This window comes from Anarrhichthys ocellatus, unplaced genomic scaffold, assembly GCF_004355925.1.
Source record: "Anarrhichthys ocellatus isolate YVR2014 unplaced genomic scaffold, GSC_Weel_1.0 scaffold60, whole genome shotgun sequence".
NCBI classification, from domain to species: domain Eukaryota; kingdom Metazoa; phylum Chordata; class Actinopteri; order Perciformes; family Anarhichadidae; genus Anarrhichthys; species Anarrhichthys ocellatus.
In genome coordinates, this window is record NW_022280090.1 from 1,061,401 (window position 1) to 1,086,571 (window position 25,171).

At 43.3% G+C, this 25,171-nt stretch overlaps 2 protein-coding genes across 2 annotated transcripts; both read right to left on the bottom strand.

Annotated features, from left to right (window-relative positions):
* Positions 1-3,499: 3,499 nt before the first annotated feature.
* Positions 3,500-4,287, bottom strand: LOC116396829 (secretory phospholipase A2 receptor-like). The gene has a single exon (XM_031871716.1). It carries the CDS (start codon positions 4,285-4,287, stop codon positions 3,544-3,546), a length of 744 nt encoding a protein of 247 aa, XP_031727576.1. The 3' UTR covers positions 3,500-3,543.
* A 1,245-nt stretch (positions 4,288-5,532) lies between these two features.
* Positions 5,533-23,476, bottom strand: si:ch211-286o17.1 (hematopoietic progenitor cell antigen CD34). Its single transcript, XM_031871751.1, has 8 exons — positions 23,298-23,476; positions 13,876-13,995; positions 12,833-13,053; positions 12,224-12,316; positions 10,265-10,385; positions 9,639-9,691; positions 8,561-8,710; positions 5,533-7,016 (listed from the first exon to the last, which is right to left on the bottom strand). The coding sequence occupies exons 1-8, from the start codon at positions 23,380-23,382 to the stop codon at positions 6,828-6,830; spliced, it is 1,032 nt and encodes a 343-aa protein (XP_031727611.1). The 5' UTR covers positions 23,383-23,476; the 3' UTR covers positions 5,533-6,827.
* Positions 23,477-25,171: the final 1,695 nt, after the last annotated feature.

The following is a 25,171-nucleotide window of genomic DNA, read 5'->3' on the forward strand; positions in this document are numbered from 1 at the left end:
AAAAGTCTAAATGTGTGCGCAAGTACAATCCTGACTTTCTTAAGTACGGCTTTGTGAACGGAGGCAACGAGGCAGAGCCGAGGGCTCAGTGTGTGGAATGTGGGCTAATGCTATCAAACGAAGCACTGAAGCCTTCGAAACTAAAGCGACACCTGGCGACGAAACATCCAACGCTCGTGGGAAAGCCTGTTGGGTTTCTTGTTGTGTATGCAGGTTTATATACACATGATAAATAAATGTCTTTGCGATCATCACATTGTATCATCTCATTTATTTGACAAGGGTTTTGCCTGTTCAACTCCGCGAGGATGCCGGCGTCCTCGATCCCCTCCCCTCCCGTTCCTACGGCTTGCTTGCGCAAACTACGTCACAAAACATGGCCGTGTTTGCATTTCAACTGAAAAAGACACATTACAGACCCGACAATGTACTAGCGGACATTACCATGGAGCTAGTGGCTTCAGAAAACGCTAGTACTTATAGTACAAACCTTATCTTCCTCTTCTATAAGCCGTCAACCAACGTATAACCTTGCGTAAATGAGCTGCCCGCATACTCGATCGTGAGCTCTGTCGCAGCCATTACGCACAGTAAGTCCGCTACTCACATACCACGTCTTCGACCATATATACATAGTTTTTGCAATTTGCAAAGGCTAAAAATAAAAGGAAAATAATATAATATCAAAATATAAAGGGAGAAACACCTTTAGTGTGTCAGAATATCATTTGGTTTCCATGTGTCCATTTGGGTCTCCAAATATCCTTTTAGAGCTCCGCCTGGATCTCTTCATGGAAGAAATAATGTAGAATCGTCATACTTTGTCCAATCTTCTTCAAATTTGAGGCAGTTGTTCACTGATAGTGTAGTTACAGCCCTATACTGTCCTTTACCTGTACAGATACAGCCACAGGGAGTTATTTATACTGAAAGATACTTTTTTATTTTATGCGGACAAAAATCTTCAATTTGTACTGACTCCAAAGGCCCACTGCTCTGTTTCTATATGACCTACAGGTTTTCTGACACTTTTCATGCATATAGTCACAGTGGTTCAGAAGCTACAGCCATTTTAATTTGGGTATGTCATTTTAAGAGGTTTTGCTCCAAAATAGGGGTAGAGTTGAACAGGTAACAATATAGTTATTGAATACAAATCAAACCAAGAGTGAGATCAATTAGTTAAACTAATAGTGTTAACATTTGAATGGGCCCCAGGACACTTTGTACTTGAAAAGTTGGGCCCCGAGGTCAAAAAGGTTAAGAACCCCTGGCCTAAGGGACGGTAAAAAGTGATTAAAAACAAGGAAGGTTACGGTTTTGTTAGTTTAGCACCTGGCCGATATGGGCAGAAGGTTAGTACCTGTTCAAACTCATTCTTTGGAAAATATTGTTGTAGGTAGCTACGTTTTTTCTGTTTTGTGTCATTAATGAAAGAGCTCAATCTAACAAACTGCTGTTTCCGCTCGAAGGCACCACCGTGTGGTTAAATGTAGCATGTTAGAGGGAAGGATAGGGAAGATGCTAAACAGTGTTCAATAACGTTTGTCTTTATTTATTTTCCTCATAGTTCTTACGGTGTGTTCAATAAAGATGTATGGACCATCAGTTAAAGACTCCAGCCCATTATTCAGCCGGGGATGCTACACTTATTACGGAAAGCTTCAGATTGTATGAAAAATTCACCCGATCATTTCCATGTGGTGACAAGTTTTGAGTTGTAGCTCAGGAGTTGCTTGGTCAGCCATCAATCATAAAGTTAGCGGTAAGATCGCTGGCTCCTTATGTCCACACGTTGAAGTTTTCTTAAGCAAGGAATGTATGCCAAATAAATTGGAAAACTAAATACGCATGCATAACAAAACATGGAGGTTTCACATTGTAGCCCTGCTTATTGTGTTAAGAATGAGAGATTGGATGTCGGTGTAAAAAGCACTGACATGTTGTCCTGTTTGTTGTTGTAGGAATAATTTGCAGCGACGGAGTGATACGGCCTTGTTCGCAGTCATTGCTGAGGTGCTGTCGGCAAACACCGTGCTGACCTTTGCCCCGCTCAGCTGTACAGACAGTGGAAGCCTCTAGCCAAGCGGGCTCGCCAAGTGAACCTTTACATCAGGCGTGTGTAGGCCGTCAGTGTAACAAGTAGGTTTGAAAAAGGTCACATCAGCTAGAATGACAGCAGGGGTTAATTTGCTGTGGCTACGCACGCACACACACACACACACACACACACATTAAGAGTCACATGCTCCCTCTCCAGAGTATCTACACCCAGAGCGACCACATGTTGTGTGACACAATCTTCGCGGCCATCAGGAGCCCATAAATCATAACCTTTTTGTATCCAAAACACTCGCTGGTATTATTATGAGGCAACAACATTATTGTTTTGTTGTCAAGATACAGATTTAACTGCCAACAGTTTTCTATTTTGATATAAAGGAGGTCTAAATATAAACTGAAAATGCTGAAAATGTATACTACATGAAGGATATTATCTTTCGTTTGGGATCATAGACATATCAGCCAATCAGTGAACCAGTTTGCAGATGACTAGTATTTCTAATCTTTACTCATTATGTCTTGAAGTGAAAACACAAGTTGGCTTTCATGAATATTTAACATCTATTCGCACAAAGGATGAAGAAATGAATGCAGCTGAATATGTCTGTAGAAAGATGTGTGCATAACACGAGTGATACGCAGGTAATGACCCAGAGTAAAGCTTTTTGATTATTTATTTTCAATAAATCAGCAGTAAACATGCATAGCATTGGTGTTACAGTTGAATCAAAATCACATCACAACTATTTCAGCTCTTGGGGTGCTTTCACACTCGTAGTTCGGTTCGTTTGGACAAAGGGAGGGGGGGGGGGGGTACAATGTTGCACTTTAGTCCGGTTCCTGTTCACACCGAATTTTTTACAAACGAACCAAGATTCGTCGTCCTGCATCGTGAGGACCCTCGTGGGGAAATCAAACTCTATTCAAATCAAAGCTCACAAAGAAATAACTTAGTATCAGCAGTATTAGTATTATTAGACTGCAAATTGGCCACGTGTTATGATGGATAATAACAAACCGGTAGAGACAATCCCTTAGCGCTCTCTCAGATGCGAACGTTCGGGAAGCGCACGGAAAACACGCATGAGGTGTACAACTGTGGGATCGCTGGAACAGAGTTGGATAAACATAAAGCCGTTTTACCAGCTTTTGACCTATTAATCAGGAAAAACACCTGCACTGACGTGCATACGTGTTGATTTGCATAAATAGGTTATATACTTGGCTACAGATCAACGACATGACTCCCTGAACAGGTTTCACGATCAACAGATGGATTTATTTGTATTTTAGCTTTTGAAATCCAGGTAAAAATCACATATCTGCCAGCAAACGGAGCTGGGTTGGGTGTGAAAGCCCTCTTAATTCGTTTCTCATGGATATATTTTAAGAACAGTTAAAGAACATTATGCTACCTTTATTCCTTTGTTTTAATCAAGTGGCAAATGCTTATAGAGCAAGAGCATTCTCTATTATCCATCATGGGGAACTCATCGTATTCGTATCACAAACAAAATTGAGCTTGTCTGCACAGTCCCAGCTTTCCAAGTGCCCTCCCTTAAGCGAGAGGGCCCCACAGTGGTGAGTCCAGGCGGGGCGCTGTGGCGTCTCCGCGCGGCTCCAGGCCTGGTAACTCACATTTTCACCGTTCACCCACAGCCAGTCGTCTGACAGGTAGCGCAGGCCGGTCCACACGCGGTCTGTCTGGGCTTCCTTGCTGGTCTTCAGGGTTTCGACCAGAGCGGATTCAGAGGGCAGGCTGACCAGGTCGTTGTGCTGCTCGCGACACTGCTCCATGGCCTCCTCCCACGTCTTGTTTTCCTTCACCAAAACCAGGGTGTTTTGGAAACAGTAGAAGCGGCGATTACTGTTGCAGTCCATTGTTCGCCAGCCTTTTTTACTGTGCAGCACGCATCCCTTGTTGGGATTGGGTTGGTTCTCCTCTTCTAACCAGTTGAAGAACGATGCGTTTTGCCCTCCCGACCACTTCCACCCATCGTGGCTGTCATTTTGGAGACCGATCCAGCCCCTTAGACTACGACGCTGCTGGAGGTTCTCATCTTCTTCCCGGTTGCTGATTGAAGACAGATCAGCGTGATGCTCTCTGCAGTAATCTCTGGCCTCTGACCATGTCTTTGATTTTTTGACATACGTATTCCACCCGCAGAGGGCCACCTCGAAGAAACAAGTGAGAACGAGACACCTGAGAGTACTCTTCTTCATGTTGAGTTGCAGTGGAGGTTCCCTTCTGTGAGCTTCTCTCAGCCTTCAAGGGTCTTTACTACACCTGCAGGAGCAGAAAGCAGCCAATCACAGTGCATGCTGTGCCGTTTTGAAAATGCCCAGGAAGCCTTTGGGTGCATCGACACAAATTGAGGCATTCAAATGCTCACAAATGGGGCGTAATGGGAAGTATCGAGTGCTTGGAATTTGTATGCAAATATTCATGCCATGCTCATTAAGCCAGATACGAACTCTTTGTTGTGTGTTTTTCACCCACTTTCATGTAAAAGCAGCAGGTTTGATTTCTTATTAAATGTATCTGGTATTGATCAGATGTGACCAATCAGCATTAAATACTTTATCTGTCACTGACGTCATACGATCGCATCGGCGGATTTCCATAAACTCTGACAGAATCAGTAAAATTTGCACAAGCATTTTTAAAAGACTCCTCCCTCGACTGTACACGCAACTTGGTTCATCACCATTACTCCATTGACTTCACTGAAGCGTGTCGCTAATGGCGTGTTTTGAATACCAGGTTTGCTTTTTTTCACGATGAACATTCAGGCTTCGAGCTATTGTCTGCTCTGCCTTAGTCAAAATATTGATTTGCATTTCACTAGAACGCGTCGGCTGAAAACCATCATGATCTAATCTTGAAAACAGAGAAGAGAGAGTTTTATTGTGCCAGGGTTAAATGCTATTACTCCTTTAAATCCTCCGTGATGCTTGCTTTATGCAACACGAGTCATTTATATATTTCATTTTGAGATTGAAGTTCAAGTGTCAATATTTTAATTAACTTCCTTTGGTGGAGATTAAATCAAGGATAGTTTGCTTGCAATAAATCATAATTTAGTTCATTAGATTTTCGCAGATCAGGAACCTACCGCTTTGCATGATGGGTTGTTTCGTTTGTTTTTGGTGAAGTTAACAGTTTAAAGCAGCCAGAGGCACTGCTGGTTTAGGATAATGAGTGTGCAGTATTCACATCTATATATATATATATATATATATATATATATATATATATATATATATATATATCTGTATAGATGGTGGACAACAGATATTAAGTAGCTGGGTTCACTTTTCCTGAGTGAATCTCTGCATTTTATAATGTGAAAGAAGTATTTTACTGGACCTGGTGTGGAGGATGTTTGATGTATATGTATTTAAATGTTTCTGTCCATAAATCATGTAATCACAAAAGCTGAAGACAACCAATGAAGATATTGTCAACAATCACAGTTTATGAGTCAGACACAGGTACTACTAACAGAGAGAGCAGGCGTATTTACACATGCGGTACATTATGAAAGCAGCCAGATGTTCAAAAGAGAAGCTAAAAAAATATGTACCACTGATCTAAAAAAAAAAAACAGTTTTATATCAACAAGGAGATAAAAGCGATCTGAGAATGCTGCATCTGCTTTATGTTGTGTAGAAATATCCCGGCAGGGATTCTGTTTACCAGCTTGGTAACTTGAAAACATTTTTCCTTTTTCTCTGAATTTAAAAAATGCTTCATCAATCCCAAAGACAGTAGTGAGAGAAGTAAAGGTTTGCATTTAAAAAAAAATAAAAAATACAACAACAAATCTGTACACGGATGTCATTATTAAAATCACCACACTATTACAAAAATGAAAAAGTACTTTGCAACCTAACCCAGTTAACCTCTGACCAAAGGTTTGTCAGGGTTCAGTTGTTCATGATGCTCATCAGTCTAAAGCATTGAGGCAAATGCTATCTTCAGCGGACATTTCCATGTTTTGAATAGCTTGATAGCGTCATTCGATACCTCCCAAAGAACACGCGTGCTGTCCTTGTTCCGTGTTGTACGTCAGTAACAAGAACGTTTTTTTCAAACATGTCAGTTTTTTTTCTTATTACAGTTTGACTATTTTTCCACTGCTTGTTTGCCCATCTCCCACTATAGGTCTTAACAAGGTCCAGGCAAAAAGAGAGGCTACGAAAACAAACATTTCACTAATCGAATAGACAAAAAAAAACACAATCGAGTGAGCGTCAGTATAAGAGTAAACAAAGCTGGTCTCCCTTCAACTGCATGGCTTCATTGGTTTCATTGCACCACAATTGCAGATTGAAATAACAGATCATTTGCTGCTGCTTCTCGGGGAATCAACAGCACATATTTGGCATTATTTCGAGGGATTCTACAAGGATTATTAGAACTAGACTGAAGTCAGGGCAACTAACAAATCCCAGTCAGCGCCCCGCTGAGCAGTCTCGGTCCCAAACACAGCGTGTGTAGGCCCCTTTTTTTTGGCACCAGCAAAGGCCAGTGATCCCAAACTTTTTTTTTCACATTACAGGCATTGTCATTATCGTCATCATGGTCACGAGCTTCGTCGTCGTCCCGAGAGGTGCTGAGGAGGGTAGGGTGAACGCGTGTGGTGGATTCCTATTGAATTTGTCTCAGTGTGCGGACAGACTCTGAGGCAGCAGAGGGCCTTGTGGTTAGTGTGTCCCGGCGGGTGATGGGAAGAACGGGAGGTCAGGGGTGTCGCGATTCACATCTCTGTGTCGGCCACTGGAGTCTGGGTGGCAGAGTGTCCGTTGGTGGTGGGGGCGGGGTTGTTCCCATTTTCTGGTGGAGACTCGCCGTTGACGGTCAGCTTGTCGAGGGGCTCTTGGGGTAGGGGGGCTACGGACACCAGGGTGTTGGCCTGGTTCTCCTCGTCCACCTGGAAAGATTCGGCCTAAGAACAGCATGCAGACAACACTAACATCAGACTCATACAGGTTTAAGATGCAAATTTTTACTGTTCAAATATGACGTGCAAACGAGCAAGACAGCGTGTGGATGTTTTATTGTGGGCGTTGGTCAAAAGTAAACAAATGCACACTTTGTTTGTGGGTTTTATTGTTTTCAGCTGTGCGCACTCAAAGGTTTTGGCTATTGTTTTACTGTTGGAAGGTTAACAGTGTGAATGCATGCATGCTTGTTGTTTTACTTTGCTTCGAGCAGAATATTTTAACCCATTGTTGTCAGTGACTTTGCTTGAGTTTGATGAGGTGCTTTGTCTGTCGGCAGGAACCTTGACGATAACGTTTGATGCCTGTGACAGACACATATTCAATAAAAAAGATGAAAAAAAAGCAATTCAGCAATCCGTTCCATCCAAACCATCATATGGGTGTGCCCCCATATGTAAATGCTTTAAAAAATGACGTCATGAGCTTCAGAGGAGAGAAGAAAAAAAAGACTAAAACCATCTGTAGCCCCCTGGCAGAGGATTGAATTAGAAAAAGCAGAAAGCACTCCAAGCTGCTTTGAGTTAAGGGACATGTGAGTCCAGCATGTCCTCCCTTCAGTGAGGAATTGACCGGAGGATAGCCATACGTTTGACCTCTAATCCATATGTGCTTTTTTTTTTGTTGAAATAAACATTCACCATGTTCAATTTCCTCAGTGAACTGGATCTTGTGGGGCCAAATTATCTCATTTTAGGGAAGTAAAGGTGGTTGCTTCAGTCCATGATCCTTTTCTTTACTCGCACTGTAAGCACTTACGGGGGCAATACAGGGTAGAAAGAAAATGTTGGTCCAAGTAGGATTTCTTTCAAATGTTGCAAGGATCTTCGTTTGATAGCTGACCTCATGCATTTAAATCTAACCTTGAAAGATGAGAAATATGATATCTGTGATGTGAAATCATAGACTGTCATCAAAAAGTGGACGTAGTATCCGTGATGTCACCCTTTGGTTTACGGACTACAGTTTTGAAGCCTTCAGTTCAGCATTTTGGCCGTCGCCATCTTTGGTTTTATTTGCAACCAGATGTAACAGGATACAATTAACTGGACTGAAAACACAAGGGTTCAAGTTCTAAGACGAAAACACAGACAACTCCCAGACAAGTTAGCCACGCCCTGAAGCAAACCTTTCTTTATCGCCTAAATGGAACCATAATTTACTAAATGAACATCATGCTGTACTGAAGAAGACTTGAAACTAGAGATTACACTCATGTTTACAATGTTTACGGAGGTAAAAAATCAAGTGAGAAGTAGAGTCATTTTTTCAGGATACTTCTGTACAATCGGACTTCTTTTTGCAATCAGAGGAGTCGCCCCCTGATGGCCAGTAGAAAGAATGCAAGTTTGAGGCACTCAGGCATTGGATTCACAGGTTGCCGCCTGTGTGAAATACAACTTTAATGATTTCCTATGAATAAAAACCGCTACAGATTTGTGACGCAGTCAGCGTTACCGGTGTGGTACACCTCTTCTAATCTACTCACCAGTCTGACTCCTTTGGAGGTCTTGCGGTGGGTCTTGAGGTAATAACCAGCTACCAGCAGGGCAGCCAGCAACAGGCCAGTCAGCAGCAGGGAAACCAGCACCAACTTAGAGTTCTTCCCCCAACGAGGTACAGCCGCCTCCACGTCGGTCTGATGACAAAAATGAGAGCAAAATAACACGAATTTAAAGTGTTGTTTTGTGTCTTTACCCCGTCAAAATGATAGTGCCTCTAGCAAATCAAACAAATCTTCAAACGCTCTTTACAGACTGAATCTGACACACAAGGAAAATGAGATACAATGCACATCTTAATGTGTACATTGTGTGTAATTGCTATGCTGGCAGGAGGAGATCTTCATTATCCGGCTACTGAAAGTTAGAAAAGAAACAACCCCACCCAAAGCCTTTCCTTCTACAGATGTACCTGCAGAACTGGCATCACGGCAGTGTCAAACTAAAAAGTTGCCAGTGAGCGGACAGCATAACAAAGGATGACTGTTATTCCGTAGATGGTAGAGTAAAGAGGAGAATGTAGTGTTTGTTGAATGCAAAGAGACAGAGGGGTGTGTGAGGCACACCCATAACCCCAGATTGTTCCCTAGGTAGTAGAAGCAATGTCTTGCAGCTGACAAGTAGATTGTTTGTGGGCTTTTTGTTTGTCACTTCAACTGACAGTCTGGCAGCTCCAAGCCTTAAGAAAAGTGTTTTTCTTCTCATGTAGGCTATATTCCCCCGTCTAGTGTGATTATGAGTCGACCAGCACATTTATGGTGGCTGAGTCCAGCGGATGTAACGTTTTATTGTTGGGTGTGTATTTTACAGGCCTTTCATAGTGAATGGTATGATGATGTCAAAATGAGTACCAGCTTGGTCCGTGCCTTGGTCATGACCATAGAAAAGATATAAACCATAATTTCAGTAACACAACTAATCACTTTGCAGTTCCCAAGTGAACTCAATAATGTATAATACAATGTATAATACATATAATGCCATACTGTAATACATGATGCTATGAGAAGGACAAGATAAATGTGTGCAGAGTATTTCTACAATGCAATACACCTAATACTGTACCTTATCTTTGATGTTGTCGTTGTTGAACTTGTCAGCCATGCCTGCAACATCGTCTGCAAATTAAAAAAAAATAGTTAGTTGCATTTTTTCCCGTTACATTTCATGTGTTGTTTTAGAGAAGCGGAAGTCGAGATGCTACTCAACTTAACGGAACCGTATAGTGATGAAAAAGATAAGTAAAGTAAATGTGAGTTTTTCAGGTTTGGAGCAATGGAGCAGATATTTTAATGCGGGTTTAGCATAATGCTGGTACTCAGAAAACTTTCAAAGCAGCCTCATAATAACTGCTCATCAGATGATAGAAACACTGAATGTCATCTTATGAGGTTATTCAGAATATGAAAATATTCAGACTCAGGCCGAATGGAGCATTTTCCGATTTAGACATGGGACATGCCGATATTATTTGTGTTTTCGGAGCATTCTTTGGACATGCATACAGGGCTTACAGAATATGCGTCTGCATGGGGGTTTTACCACAGTTTGCGACACACGGCCTCCTGCCTGTTTACAGCCAGCTCTGTGTGTGTGAAGTGGGTATAGACACAAACCAACCACCAACAGTTTGCAAAGATGCATGCCCAAAAGGAATTTTTAATCAATTACCACAAGAACGCTATACTGACCTTCAACATATTTCCCAGACACGAGGATTTGGTCGGAGTCGTCCTCTTGGTAGATGTCTAGCTTACAGTCTTCACCACACAGCTCCTGCAGAACACTTTCGATCTTCACTTTGGTGTCTTTCTGCACGGAGACCAAAATAGAAGATAATTAAGCATTGGGACATTCTTCATTTCAACATGTGAACAGTTTAAATCGATCAAGTTCTAGATTGCACAATTTGAAATTCAACGTTGATCCCGAATGATTAGCTCTCTATACAGTCTCACTGCCGGCCTTCAATATTGCCTTGAATCTTCCGCTCCTCCTCTAATCCCTTCATCTTCTGTTTTCTTCATCTTTCTTTGTCTTTAATCCAACAAGGGCCATCACAACCCAGTGTGCAACGTTTCCCCTGATGCAATCTGATCCAAACATCAGAAACGGCCACACTGTAGGAGCCCTTGATCCCATTTCTCAAGTGCACAGATGGCTAGATGTGTGTAGCTGTGGGCAGGACACGGTGACCTTTATCTGGAAATCTTTGTCTTAAGAAGCTCTCTGTTTGATCTCCGTGTAAAGAAAGCGCAGAAAACGTCTGTATTTCGCAAGGAAACCCGAGAAGGAACAACTCCTTTGCCAAGTTCTCTTTAACTTTTTACGGACGAGCAATAGAAAGCGCCCTGACTGGAAACATTACAGACTGCAGCCGGCGGGCAAGTGATACAGACGTATCTGCTGCCGTACCACCAGACCTGACTCCACCATTAAATACATGACATGGAGCTCTCTGATATGCTGGTTTTACATCCTCGTTCCACACGTCTCTCTCTGAGCATATATGGATATGAGGATTTGTTATTGAATAAGTGTATGTATTGTTTGATTTTATTAGGGGCTACAACTTGATTCATTGTGCAAAAAATTACAAATAAATGAACTTTGTTACTTTTTTTATACATTATGACATTTGGTCTTTTTTCTGCTATATGGCACTGAATGTCATTACTGAACTTAACCTAAACAATAATGTCTTTTTAGAATTATTAAAAAGATTTTACAAACATAAAGGATTGCAGGTTGCATCAAATGAGATTAAATCATGATTTATTTCAAAAATGTTACTGCAACAAGCTTTGAAACAGAGCTCCCTTTAGACCTGTTTACTCCTAAAGGCTAAATATTGTGTTGGAGCCAAAATGAGCTACCATGAAGCAAAACAAGCCCAAAATTGCTATCAAATGGCTGGAATCTGGTTGATTTCTTTGTCTGAGCACACAATGACCCCCCTGTTGTATATTTTACTGCTTACAGCTGTTTATGCATTGTTTGAATGTTAAATAATGCATTTACTGCACTGGCTGCATAGGCACTGTGATTGCCTCAAAGCTGTTATCCTGAGACTGAAGAGTCTGTGTTTCTAAAACACAAACACGCCCACGCTGCGCCTTTAGGCCTCCATACTTCACACACTCTGCAGCAGCGGTGAGCCCACCCATGGTGCTCCCCTTCCTCTGCCCTCACAGCTCAACCCATGCCACGGTTTTGCATGCAACAGAAATCTCTTGGACTTTCCTCCCCACATGAGATGAAGATGTTAAAAAAAAATGGGGGGGATGGACACAGTTTTTCCCCATTAGCTTCACTGATTTATGGGCATTGGCGATACAACAGTTGCTGCCTCCTAAATAAGTAAGCATGTCCTGCTGAGCTTATGTTTAGCAAGCTGAAAGCCAACTGGGACTGGTATCCAAAACCAAGCTCGAGACCATTTTCCTCTCTAGTGCAGCTTTGCATGTTAACGTGTTCATGAGTGAATATTTTGCTCCCCTGCAAGATCACATGGCATCTGTTTGCTGCCCTCTCTGCTGCCGTCAATAGCACCGAAATGTCGTCTTTAAGCAAAAACACATTCTGTGTTTTATTTCTGTTCTGCCACACAAACAGACTTATACTGACGGAGGTGTTTTGTCTGAACTTACACAGTTGGAGGAGGCCTTGAGTTTTAGATTGACTGCGTTTTTGTCCTGGACGGCCTCTTTGCTGACACAGACGACATCATCCTGTGGCACCAGCTGCAGAGAGAAGCAGAAAGTCCTTCGTTATCCCAAATCCTTCCCGTCTCACCGTTTCGCTCATGACTGCTGTATGTCATCGTGACAGACCTTTAACATGTGACCGTGGACAGTCGCAACTGAATGCTTTCCGCCTTACTCTCTCTATTATAAGTATATTATTTAATGTTATGTTTTGGTTCCAAATGTGTACCTAAAGCACGGCATGTACAACAAAATTGTTTGACCATGCCAGAAACTCAATAAAGAATTGGCTATGGGGACTGATATCATTCATATGGTGCAAAATTGTATCCCATTTTAGCTGAAAGCACATTTGAGACCAAACCAGATGTGGCCCGCAGAGGAGCACCCAACATGCCAAAGTAGTAATGAATGATATCAAGTATAAATGCTAGCATAGTTGGTATTTGATTGTTATTCTGTGCTCTCTATTAAAACATAACTGACTTTAAAGCGGCAGTCATCTTTTAGTGACCCCAGAGACCTCATACTGGATGACCTGTCTCATCTCACCCGTGGTATGTTGTTGGGGCCGTCGCCTCTGGCAGGCTGACGTGCTGGGGTCTCTGCCGCCATGATTTCCACTGTGATGGCGTAAATCTCGACCGTGGCCTCCGTCCCCTCGTCAGCCGCCTCTTCTGTAGCCGTTGGCGATGCTGCTGCTGTGGTCTGTTCGGTCGCTTCGGTCGAAGGGCCCATGGTGGGAAAAACCAAGATTTGTGGATCCTCCGGCTCTGCAAACGCAATTCAACTTAAATTGTCAATTTGATAGATATTAAAACGGTGCACACAGGCTTCCAGACACACGGTAGGACAGAGGTTGATTCTGAAAAGTGATTCAGCTATAATAAGTTGATAAGCACCAGAAAAACTCATGCAACAGAGGGCCCTGATTACACTTAAAATGTTGATGTATTGTCTCTCTGGACTGTAATATATGTATTCTTAGAAATATGTATAAACATGAAGTTCATTATTTAAGTTATAGAAAGGAGGAGGACCGTATAAGTGTTTTCTTCTGCCTCCTCCGGAAACATATCATATTTATTAATTCACTTTAGAATTTGCTGTATATGTTTACTCTTCATCTCATTGGTTATTCTTTGTTGTCTTATAATTTGTTGCATGTTCAAAATAAAATCAATCTAATATATTCTGGACCAGATGTTCATGTGATTGAATGGATCAGGCTGATACACGGAAGTACTGCTTATGTAGGACGTGTATGAAGAATGTCTTCCTCTATTTTGATCAAGTGGCTGATGCTCTGGTCTGTTTTCTCTTTTGTCTCTTCATTATAATATAATATCTTTTAAATTAACATTTGTTATTTAATATTGCACTGTGTCTATTGTGAGGGACACACTTTTGGGCGTGGCTGTGTTAACGGAGTAAGGCGCTGAGGTTATAATTCATTAATTATGTCAAATTAACTTAGTCACAACAAGTTTATATTTATTGAATTATTAATTTTTCCCTCGGATGTGAGCATAAGTGGGTGCTGTAGAGTAAGTTTACAAAACTATTTCTAGAAATGAACGGTCAGTGTTTCTTACCAGGAGCTTCGGTTTTCATGGGAATCATCTCTCCTCGTACGTACGCCTCCGGCGGCGTCGTTGGCACCGTCGCTGTGACAACTTCCTGCGTCGTGACAACATCCTGCGCCGTGACTCCCGCTGTAAAATCAGAATACGGCTTCATGTCACTTTGTTTGAAAAACACACAGTAATATAGTCTAATTGTTGATGCAGTTGTAAATAGATGTTTCTCAATCATTTTGAGGTACTGGTCCAAGGATTCGGTTACAAGGCGATAATGAAACTCTTTACTCCCTTTTATCAGCTCTCTATCAGCTTCGTCATTTGTGGATGCGCTGCCCAGTAAAAACATCTCCACACCGACTCTCAGGGTGTGACTTCCAAATCTGTAAACCTCAGCACCGAGAAACTGTCTGCAATTAATACCTCAGTGGTGGAACGTGTCACCTCCTCAGCCTGAGCAAATAAACCGAACCTGACCTCCTGTTCACTCCCTCTGGGATGATTGCTATGAAACATGCTGTTAGCTATGCAATGCACACGTGCCAAACACTTAAACATGTTCCTCATCATTAAGATGTGCTGTGTACAACGTTCGCTCGCTGCTGCTTTAGAGCTCGGTTTTCCCCTTTCTAATTCCAACTTCTCGCGTCCAGCCGTTCAGAAGAATCTGAGGTGTTATCCCACATCAATGAGACGCAGTTCTGCCGCCATGATTTGAGACAAAGTTGTAATGTGAGGTAGTAGCTCATAGGTTGGTCGTGCTCACCGGTGTGCTATTGCAACGTCAATTATCCGTAATGTATGAGCTCATGGCGTGTGTGAGAGCTCACAGTGAGACCTCTTTGTGTCCCTGGAGGCTCTACACAGTGATGGGAGATTAGTCAGAAGGTCTTATTGCAGTAGATAGCTGATGTGCTCAGACCCATGGATCATGGAGCCATTTGCTTTGAAATGCAATCTTCCCGTGGTCACAGTGACTCACTTTAGATTAGGCGAGAATGGGATATACAAAATAAGTCGCTGAAATATATCAGTGTGAGCGGAATGATTTTCCATCTACCCTGTTAAACTGTTGAATGCTCTGATTAAAAGCGCTGCTGCAAGGTGCCAGGTAATGATGCCATTAAAAACATCACTTTTTCCAAAAAAAATGAATTATGTAATAGGCCATTATACCGTTTTCGATTTTCAGGGCTCCGTGTGACTTTGGGTGTCGGAGTCCTTGATAAATTGCAGCACTAAATCAAAGTCTTGTTCGGATATTTCTGGTCCGGTGAATTATTTCATCGGCAAAGTTGTATTAGCCTGGATAACTTTCAGGTCACGTTTTTTATTCTCTGAGCAAATTAGTTAAAACTGCTGCCACACCCCTGCAGTCACTGAGCTAATGAGCTGAGCCTTTCACTGCTCTGATTTGATCATGGTCAAATTACAAGGGTAGGTTTCACGAGTCAAACCAGAATACCCAGCATGCATTCCTTTTGCCCAGATTTCCCTCTCTCTGTCTAACAACAACAGCATTACTTCACTCTCAAAACATTCCCATAATGCCTTACCTCTGCAGATCTCATTACTCTCTCACTGTGTGATTCCTCACGGGTTGCCAGGTTGAGTTTGTGACTGATTTCCCGTTTGCTGCCGCCTGTTGAACTAGATCTTACTGCCACTCGTACTTTGTTTATTTCAAGATTGAATTTAAATGATGGCTTTGTTTTCACTTTGCATATTCTGTATATATGTGACTGTAAAGCATTAACTTAAAGTTACTACAAGGAATGTTTAACTGGTTATGAAACGGTCTCAATTTAATAGTGATTCCTCGATATGACCTACATATGTAAACAAGACTTTTCAGCATGAAGATTGGCTATTTCTATATATTATTAATGCCTGTCATCCGGTCTGATTCCCTGCAAGATCAGACGTAATGATGTGCGGAACTCAGGTTCACCAGAGACTCCTGTAGCGCCGATTCTAGCGGGGCCTCCAGCAGAGACCAGTCCACAGCAGACAGACCCAGATCCGGTTTGCTGCTCCACCGGTCCCTGCTAGCAGCCAACACCGACACCACGCTGCTGGAGGCCCAGGCTGTATATTGCCGGGCCCGCTGGAGGGAAGGGAGGCACGGGAGAACCAGAACCAAAACCGGACCCTTCTGCAGTAAAATGAGGGGTTTTATAAAGGGACTCTGGTGCTCGGAAGCACTACCGCTTTTACCCACAGGGACCGCCAAAATCAAGACAAAATGAAAGTTCCTCATATAATACCTCTAAAATATGTTGTTAGATAATAAATGAACACTGTAACATTTGACCATATTCTGTAAATTGCAGGTAAACACAAACAGTGAATTTGATGGTTTAACATGGAGAAGAACATTCTATTGTGTGTAGGAATATTAGCTTTTTGTTTACACTAGCTGTATTTCTAACTATTTTACAGCATAACAAAACATTTTTTACTCATTTATTCTCCTTTTGCCTTCTTTGTACAACATGAGTTGATTGTCACCTCTGCTGCACCCTGTCGTCTCCTCACGACCGTCTGTGGTCACCACTGTTGTGGTTTTCACACATCTGTCACCTGTATATTCACACAGTGGTGGCAGTGTGACATGTGGCCACTGACTTCCTGAGATTAATCATTGTGACAGACAGGTGCCACAAGTACAGAGTGTACGCTGGGTGAGCTAGCAGGTGGGGCAGTAATCTCCGAGGAGGTCTTTTTCGCGTGCTTAGTGCAGTAGCAACTGTCCATTGCAGCTGTCTGTCATACTGTGTCAGTGCAGGGGAAATAAGTCAACACTGTGTAACTGGTTCAAATAGATGAGGAAACACATGGGAGGTCACTGACCTCTAAGCAGTTTTGCGCTCTCCTTCCCCGTGGCAAACCTACAATAAAGGGCAAAAAAGCTTTCTCCCCTGTAGACATGCTCGAGTTTCACTATGCAGCCAGAATGTTGCCTCGTCTCGCTGTCCTTCCTGTCTCCAGTTTACCATCAGGAGCATTAGCGTGGGTGTGGACCAGCAACAGGTCAAGGGCTCCCTAACCTTGTTAAGACTGTCTATCTGCAGCCTGCAGCCTACAGCTGCTATCCCTCACCCTGTCCCTGTGTGGTCTGACTGTTTATTTTTGCCGGAAAAGGATGAGGTTCCAAACGCGTGAGATGGCCGGGCATAAATCAGGTTTTCCTCTCACAACCGTGACACACAGGAGTGTGAGAGCGCAGTGGCTGAAATGTGTTGGTACTGCTCTGTGATCACTTTCTGTCATCAGGTGATTTGTAGCGGCTCTGGAGGGGGGAAACTCTGTCAGAGTTGTTGTAAAACTAAATAAAAAGTCTAAAGATTGATGCTGCGGGCTGATGGGTATGTTTAGTTTTTCACTTACAGTTTGGGGTTTCTGGCAGATTCTGATGGGATATTGGGGAGGTTTTGTAGTGAGTGGCTGGAAATCAATTTGCTTTTCCTTTTTTAAATGGAAAAAAAACCCCACAATGCAACTTTCATTGATTTCCCTATTTCGCGGCTTTTAAACCGCGGCACCTCAAGCACACTTTGTAAAACATTTTCATAAAGCAAAATATGTTCTTCAGACGAAATAACACATGGCCTGTTTTAAAAAAAAAAATGTCATGCACCGCCGGCAGTAAACTATGTCCAGCTCTCGGACCACTCAGCACTACACTACACACAAACAAACTTCCCTGACAGACCAGAGCCCAGATGGAATGAAACCTCTGCATGTAATTTGTCACTTATGACCAACAGAAACCGCAGGATCTGAGTGGCTGCCTTTTTTATTGTTTGCTTTTCAGTGTAAAACTAAAAAGTCAATGTTTTTTCAAGGCTCGTTACGTGACCAGGAAATCTTGCTGTTTTGCTAATGTTCATTTACTGCGTATGAAGATGAGAGGAACTGCAACTATAGCAGCTTTCTTGTGAAATTGTTGCTTTTTGTGCTGTAATTGATACAGTGGTGTCCCCCCACCCCATGTTTGCTGCTCCCCGTGTGACGTCGGCACACTTCCTGACGGCGTGACCTCTGAACCCATCACCGCCCCTCCACCCTCCACTCACACGCTCAAAAGGAGCCGAAGCTAAAGGTGATTGTTCGCTGACTTTTGCTACACACCATTCCACTAATACATACATACTGTACATGAGAGACGCTCACAACCCCTTTGCCTCGCATCACCACACATGCTCACACAGACTCATTCCTTTTTTAGTGTGTCATAACAGCAGCCATGATATCAGTCATCAGGTGTGTGTCTCGCTATCATTGCACAAACACGACACACCTAATCAGCCCTGACTCCATATGTTGTACGGCCGGGGTTCTGACTTCATTGCGCTCTTGAAGATTTTCCCACCAGATTGCCTTGAGTGACGGCTGCGGTCTTGAAAATTCTCCACCCCCCACACCGCACCCCTCCCACACCGTATAGTGTAATGTAAAGCAACATGCCAAGAGCCATATGGCAACAGCTCATTTCTCTACCGTGGCCCTAGGAGGCTTTGCTTTCAGTCTTGTAAGCTTGCTTGCGGTATGTAATGTCTAAACACAAGTTCCACATGACGGCACACGTCTTCTTCTTTGCATAACTTTGCATTTATGCCTCATAATGACTTTAAGCATGAAATCTCTCACGAGTACAATACTTCACTGCCCGGATTTGTTCTACTTTCTCTAATGTAGAGAGATGTTTTCTTGTTAAGAACATCTCCACGTACTGTACATCTTTCAATGTGCACCCTCTATTGTGTGTCGTAAGGCCTTTACACACCAGGGGCGTGATGAATAATGGACACGAAAATGCAAGACACTCGCCTTCAAATGTTATATGTTTAGGGCTTTTATTGTGAAAGGTAAAAAAGGAAAGAGTGGATCTGGTCAGGGCTGCTTTTGTTAATCTTGACAGGAGTGATAAAGTTTCTTGGTTCGGACTATGGAGTATTCATGTTGTTGTTTCATGAATATGGGAGCAACTCAACCCGTTACGCACATGATTGTTTGGCGACTTTATTCGAGGTGTGAAAGCTCAGAAAAATCAACCTCATCTGGAAAGAAATTAATGACACTTTTTCGCAGCTTAACAATAATTTTCCGTGTAAAAGTATTCATGACATATTCTGTTTGAAAAAAAAAAACATTGGCATGCGAATTAATTGACTAAAAAGACGTCACCTTTACATGTTAAACATGAACCAGCTGTTGGATGTTTTGAATTGGTAGACCCTCCCACGGCTTTGGCCTCCAGTCCCAGCCTGGTGTCCAGAGAACTCCTGAGCTACATGTTCACAAGGGACAGACCCCCAAAAAATGTGGCCTTATAACCCCGGGGCCCCCTCGGCCTCTCCCTGCTTCTGTTGTGGGGAAATCCTGCGCTGTGTAATGGGGCACAGTGAGGTGATAATGGTCTGCACACGACAGTGGACCACCGTGTCAAAATCACAATGGCCGAGGTTCCACTAGCACCTTTGCTGCCGCGTGTAGCGTGCGGTGGTGACCACATGACAAAGCCTTTTCATGGGGAATCGACACAATCCAACTCTGAATGAAACCATATAATTCATCTCAGATTTTTCTGTCCACAATTGAAGTCTGCAGCTGTGCCAAGACCAAGCTAAATGTAGATGTCCTAACTGTTTTGGCTGAGTGCGTGAGAGTCTGTCCACCCAAGCCAGCTTCTATAAACATTCTCAAGACATAGGGCCTCCTCTTTTCTCTCTGGGTTACATATCCTGCAAATCTGGAAGATGCCGTATGTATAAATGTATTGTACAGTATTGATTGAGTGGGGAGAAAGCAGCACAGTGCTGAGACTCTGGGACTTCAATGGTGGTTGATGTGACTCAATTAGAAAACCATTATGTTCCCAGGGTAGTATTCAAATAGGATCCTGAAATGGCAATTGAAGTGTGTTCTTTAAACGTGATTTTCTGCTCTCTGTGCAGTGTAACACATTACATGCCATTTCTGAGCAATGTAATATCGTACAAAAATTGCAAAACTGCCTAATTGAACTGCCATCAAGTGTAATTTTCCTTTCCACTGCTGCCTCTGGACCTGCCTCAAATGTGTACAGTCAAATTACCCCTTTAGAGGTTCTCCGACATCACTCTGGCATCCATTGGATAGAAATTTGATCCAAGAGCACACGCCCCCTCCGCCGCACCCCTCCCGCCCCGCACACATCTCAACACGGATTTTCAAAGTAGAGCTGAGTGTGGAGACAAAACGATGAGTGTAATCATTTTCAAATGCCTTTTTAAAATCCAGCCTCCCATAATTATACTATGATTTTAACTATAATTTTCTTAATGTTATCAAAATGCACTATAAGAGAGGGCAGGGTCGCCCTCTTTCAGTTGAAGCTCCAGAAGTTAAAAGTTTAAATTGCTTGTGCAATGTTGTTTTTTTCCTCGTGTAGTTTAGCTCCATATGTGGTTACCTCTTTCTGGCTTTTCTAGACAGTTAATGAAAGCATTAATTATTGCGTGTCTTCCTAATAAGGAGTGTTTTCATGACTTAATATCTCAGGTCATATCTTTAAAACATCTGAATTTGAGAGTCAAGAGAGTGCTGAGGAATGTGACATCGGAGCTCAGTCCCTTAGTGTTGAACATGCTCTGCAACTCGACCCGCTTTGAAACAACAGACTGCTGACCTCCGCTATCATGACCCCCCCCTAACCGCACCCCTCCCCCTCCCCTCCCCTGTCGCTCCTGTCACAGCGATTAATAGCAGAAGCCGGCCCATTCTTCTCTCTTGGCAGAAAAAAGCAACTGGATCTCATGGTTTCAATCAGCACTGACTTCACCCAGCGCTGCCCAGCTGCAGCGTTCGCCCAGCCCGGCCCCGAGGCCGCTGCAGCCCTTTATCGAGAGCATGACGCCCGCTTCTGGGGACCACAATCAGGAAACATGACATCTGCTTTCAATTGGGAGCATTATATCACCACCCTATCCCCTGGCCTTCTTTTCCTCTTCCTCCTCCTTACACACTCTCACACATTTGCCTGTTTCACTGCCTTGTGCATTACCTTGAATGAGCCCGTCTGGTTTGGGTGTGTGCAGGTAGACTGTTGGGGGGGATCCTGTTGCAGTTCAGTGAGGCAGATCTGGGCGTCGATGGCTAAGAGGCTCAACATTGATTTTGTCCAGAAAGAACACGAGACGTAAAAAAATCTACCAAAGTAATTACTTCCACACACACACACACACACACACACACACACACACACACACACACACATCCAGGGGGTGGTAGTGAAAAACAACCATCATAGGCCATTAAGATGCTGAACTGGAGTGCACTTTTGTCCCAAAGAATTTTTGCTCACAGATTCTGCTTTTAGAAACGCTAGAGTTTTTAAAGTATGTGTTAGACATCTGGGTGCTACTTTCTTCGCGAGAGGAATGAACGTGGCGTTGTTGACATTGTTTCTGTGATTCTTTGGTCGTTACTTCTGTGGTTACTGGCACGAGATATTCCAGTCATACCACTGACAACAAAGCAAATGTAAGCGTCTCTCAGTCCCTGTGCGTCGCTTCGTCTAACACCCATCTCGCTGCTTTCCCAAAAGAAGTCTGCTCATCATTCCCAACTGGGGTTTCCCCCGGTGTTATTATGTCCTCTTTAGCTGCTGCCACCCCCCTCTTCTCCAGGTTGCCGGGGTAACCGTTACGCTCTCTGACATCTGTGAATCCGCTCTGACCTCATCACAGTAAACTCTTACAGTAAGCTCGTCTTTCCTCCACTTGCATAACTCTGCTCCCATCTCCGGGGTTGACGAGACAAGCCTGAGTCAGGAGACAGGTGCTTCATCCTGTCGGTGAAATACTGTTTCACTCAAGAGGTCTTTGTCTTCCCTCTGTTTCACATCTGTATCCCATCTGATATCCGCTCCATTGCTATTCGTCTTTTTTTTTGCGGCTTGTCACATGTTTTGAGTTGCTTTGTGATTTACAAAGATACAAATTACAATTTTAGTAGAGTACAAGTTTCAAAATCTATAGGTTGAAATCATGTCAAGGCAGTTTTCATTTTCCATGCAGCTCTGCCTCTCACTGCTGATGATCTCATTCACATAAGTTGCACCCCATGAACAAGACACCAGGTTTGAATTAAGCAATTCGGTGTGTGGTTCGTTTCCAGCCACAACAGAGAGCACTGCAGATGATCCCACAGCTCTGTAGATCATTTCTCAGCTCCATTTTTCAGCATCTTGGTTTTACTTTGTGTTTGTACTTTTGGTAGAACTTCGTTCGGCCACCACTGAAGGATGAAACGGCTCATCTGTCTAAAAAGTTTCCCCGATTTTTCTTTTCCCCACATGACACATCTCTTAATGTTCTGCCTGCAGGCAATTAATGCGGTTAAACTGGAGTCCTGATCGATTTCCGTACTCGAGCAGTATTATTACATTTGGAAAATCATTGTTTTTTGTGTCGGATTTCCTTTAATATCAGTTTTGAATTGCACTAGGCTTAAACTAAAGTGGACTCAATTGGAAATTGGCTTGGTGGAAAAATGATTTAAAAAGTTGTTATCAAGTTACAGAAGTTTAAAAAAAAAATTGAAACAGACTTCATCCTGCAAAAATTTGGTGATATCAGAAGCAAGGCCTGAATTTGAATTGGCCGCACCCTATTGATTGATTCCAAATCAACAATTCTTTCATTGGGTTTAACTGCGCATAGGGCTCAGCCATGTGAGCCACATGGCGCCTTTACTCATAGTTTAACAGCACCAGCTCTCCCTGATGCCTCAATAAAGCTCCCTCTTTATCGGCTCAACCACATTCAAAACACACATTAACAGCCAAACTCCACACACCCTCCTCTCAGACATGCTTCAACCGGCCTCGCATTACACGGCTAAATATAAACACACATATTTCCCAAAGTCCTTGAAGATCGTGGGAATCAGGTCAATGAAATACCGAGCATAGCGCGGGGGACGGTTCACAAATAGTTTAAAATGGAACGATAAAAGGCAAGAAGGGAATTCTATTTCGGCAGCATGTTGTAAATTTACAAGTTCAGAATAGAGATCTTAACTTCAATTCATCATTTCAGACTTCCCTGTGGCTCCACATGATTACAACCCTTCCCTCTAAAATAATCCCTTTGTTTGTCAAGGTACTCCAAAGTAATGTTTCCTGTGTCTGTGAGGAAGAAACATGTTCACGAAACCCGTTTCAGAACCGATAAAGCCTCACACGTTATAGATTTATTTTCAGTACTGAGATAGTATGTTTGCATTCCACAGAGTAAAAAAGGTTGTAGGGTTAAAACTTCAACTCAAAAGGCCATTCAAACAAACACTCCTCAAACACCCCTCCTGGCCCTCCCTCTCCCCACTGTGGATGGCCATAACATCTCCAGAGAAGTTGACCCATTTCTTTTTGTTGTTGTTTTATTACTCACCATTTAAGAGCGAGGCGATGACGAGCAATGCTAAAGCCAGCGTTTTGCAGGGCCCACTTGGTCTCTGTGCAGATGATGCTGCCATTCTCCTCCTGAGCGCACACACGTTCGTCGGGTGGGAGTGAAAATGCAGGGGAAGTAAAAGGGTGAACTGGAGCAGTTAAGGGTTTCCTCTTACCCAGAGCGGGACAGGGTGGATAAAGCACCACTTGTGTTCTGTCTGTTTTTATATAGCCCCCCCCCCCCCCCCCCCCTCTTCCTCCCTTACTGAGGCCCGGCCCTACACCCCTTCTTACTTTAACCCTTCCTCTGTGCCCCCACCCCTCTACAAGAAACGAGGCAGACGAAGGGAAGGGGGAGAATGGGGTCTTGTTGGGATGTTGTGTATATATATATATATAAAAAAAGAAAAGTTGCAGCATTCTTGAAATACCAATCAATATATAAATGAAATAGACAGCATGTGTGATGCGTATTTTGTTGATCAGTGCTCATTACGTCATCCTTTTGGCTGCAGTGTCTACTGGAGCGCTGGACCCCGGTCTGGCTGGGAGCAGTAATCCACTGCACAATGAAAGGTGATAGCCGACAATAGGGTGACACTCTGGTCCTTAATAGGCTTATGGAGATAGACTGCGGGGCAGAATATCATACTCGGAACAAAAGTGCGACCCACTGTTATGCTAATGGAATTAATCCATGTCAGTGGCCCGGAGGCCCCCACCACCCAGCATGGCCATCAATCAACAACAGCCGTCCCAGTAGTGAAGACACCCCAGGATCCGCTGAAACCTTTCACACTTCCACAGAGTCCTGAAAGCCCCCCGCCCCCGCCCCCCACAACAGCCCCCCCCCCCCCTTGGCAATTTGGGGATCTTTGCTTTACTGTTCTTCGCTCTTCTGCTAGTTGTTCTCATGCTCTCTGTGAATCTCACATCTGGAACCACTGGCGAAAGTATGCTAAATTACTTGTTAAAAAAGAAGAAGCCCCACCCTCTCAGACAAAGAAAAAAGTGGCAACAACAGCGAGTCGAGAGAAGTAAACTGCTACATGCTTGTGAAATGCCCTTGTAACTTGATACCATGTCCCAGTGCCCCTTAGTCCCTATGTCCCTGTTTTTGGCCCCATCACCCCATTTCCTCTCTCTTACTCCCCCCCTTTCCGTCTTGCCAGACTCCTATGAAACATTCAGCTTAAACAGCAGGGCGTTGAGGTGGGTAATCGGCCACTCACTGTGACTCAATATGAGCTTTGCTGAAAACCCTTAACTGAATAATCAGTGGCGTGCCCATTACAGCAGCCACAGCTGGACGGCAGCGGCCATGTCACCCCAGTAAAACATTCATTAGACTGTTAGCTAGTTAAGTATTTCTGCTACTTGAGTCCTTGTGAATCACGGCGTTCTGTCAGATGGCAATAAGGAACAGACCTTTTACCTTCAACAGCAGGACAAACACTGGACATTTCTTTGTCTTTTTCCCCTGTACATTTTTCCCTGTACCGTTCTTTCACTCTTACAATGAGCCAAGAGCCAAGTGATAATACATGCATGCGTGCAAGTAAAGCCGGAAGTCCTTTACTCTCCATTGTTAGACACCCAACAAAGGAAGACGTAAGTCTGTCTTCCTTTGTGACAGCGTTTGGTCTGAAGTGTCACAGAGCAGCTCGTCATAGTCACAGATCAGGCAACCAACACAGGCAGCAAATACATTCCTCCTCCGACCTTACGATACACAAATCTGGAAAACATTTTTACCACTGGCATCCTGTGATTTAAAGCCTATAGGCCTGGCCTCATACGGCTTTATTTGTTTATAGTATGTTGACTGTTCAGCACATCTGTTGCAGCTTACGGAGTTTAAAAACATCGCCT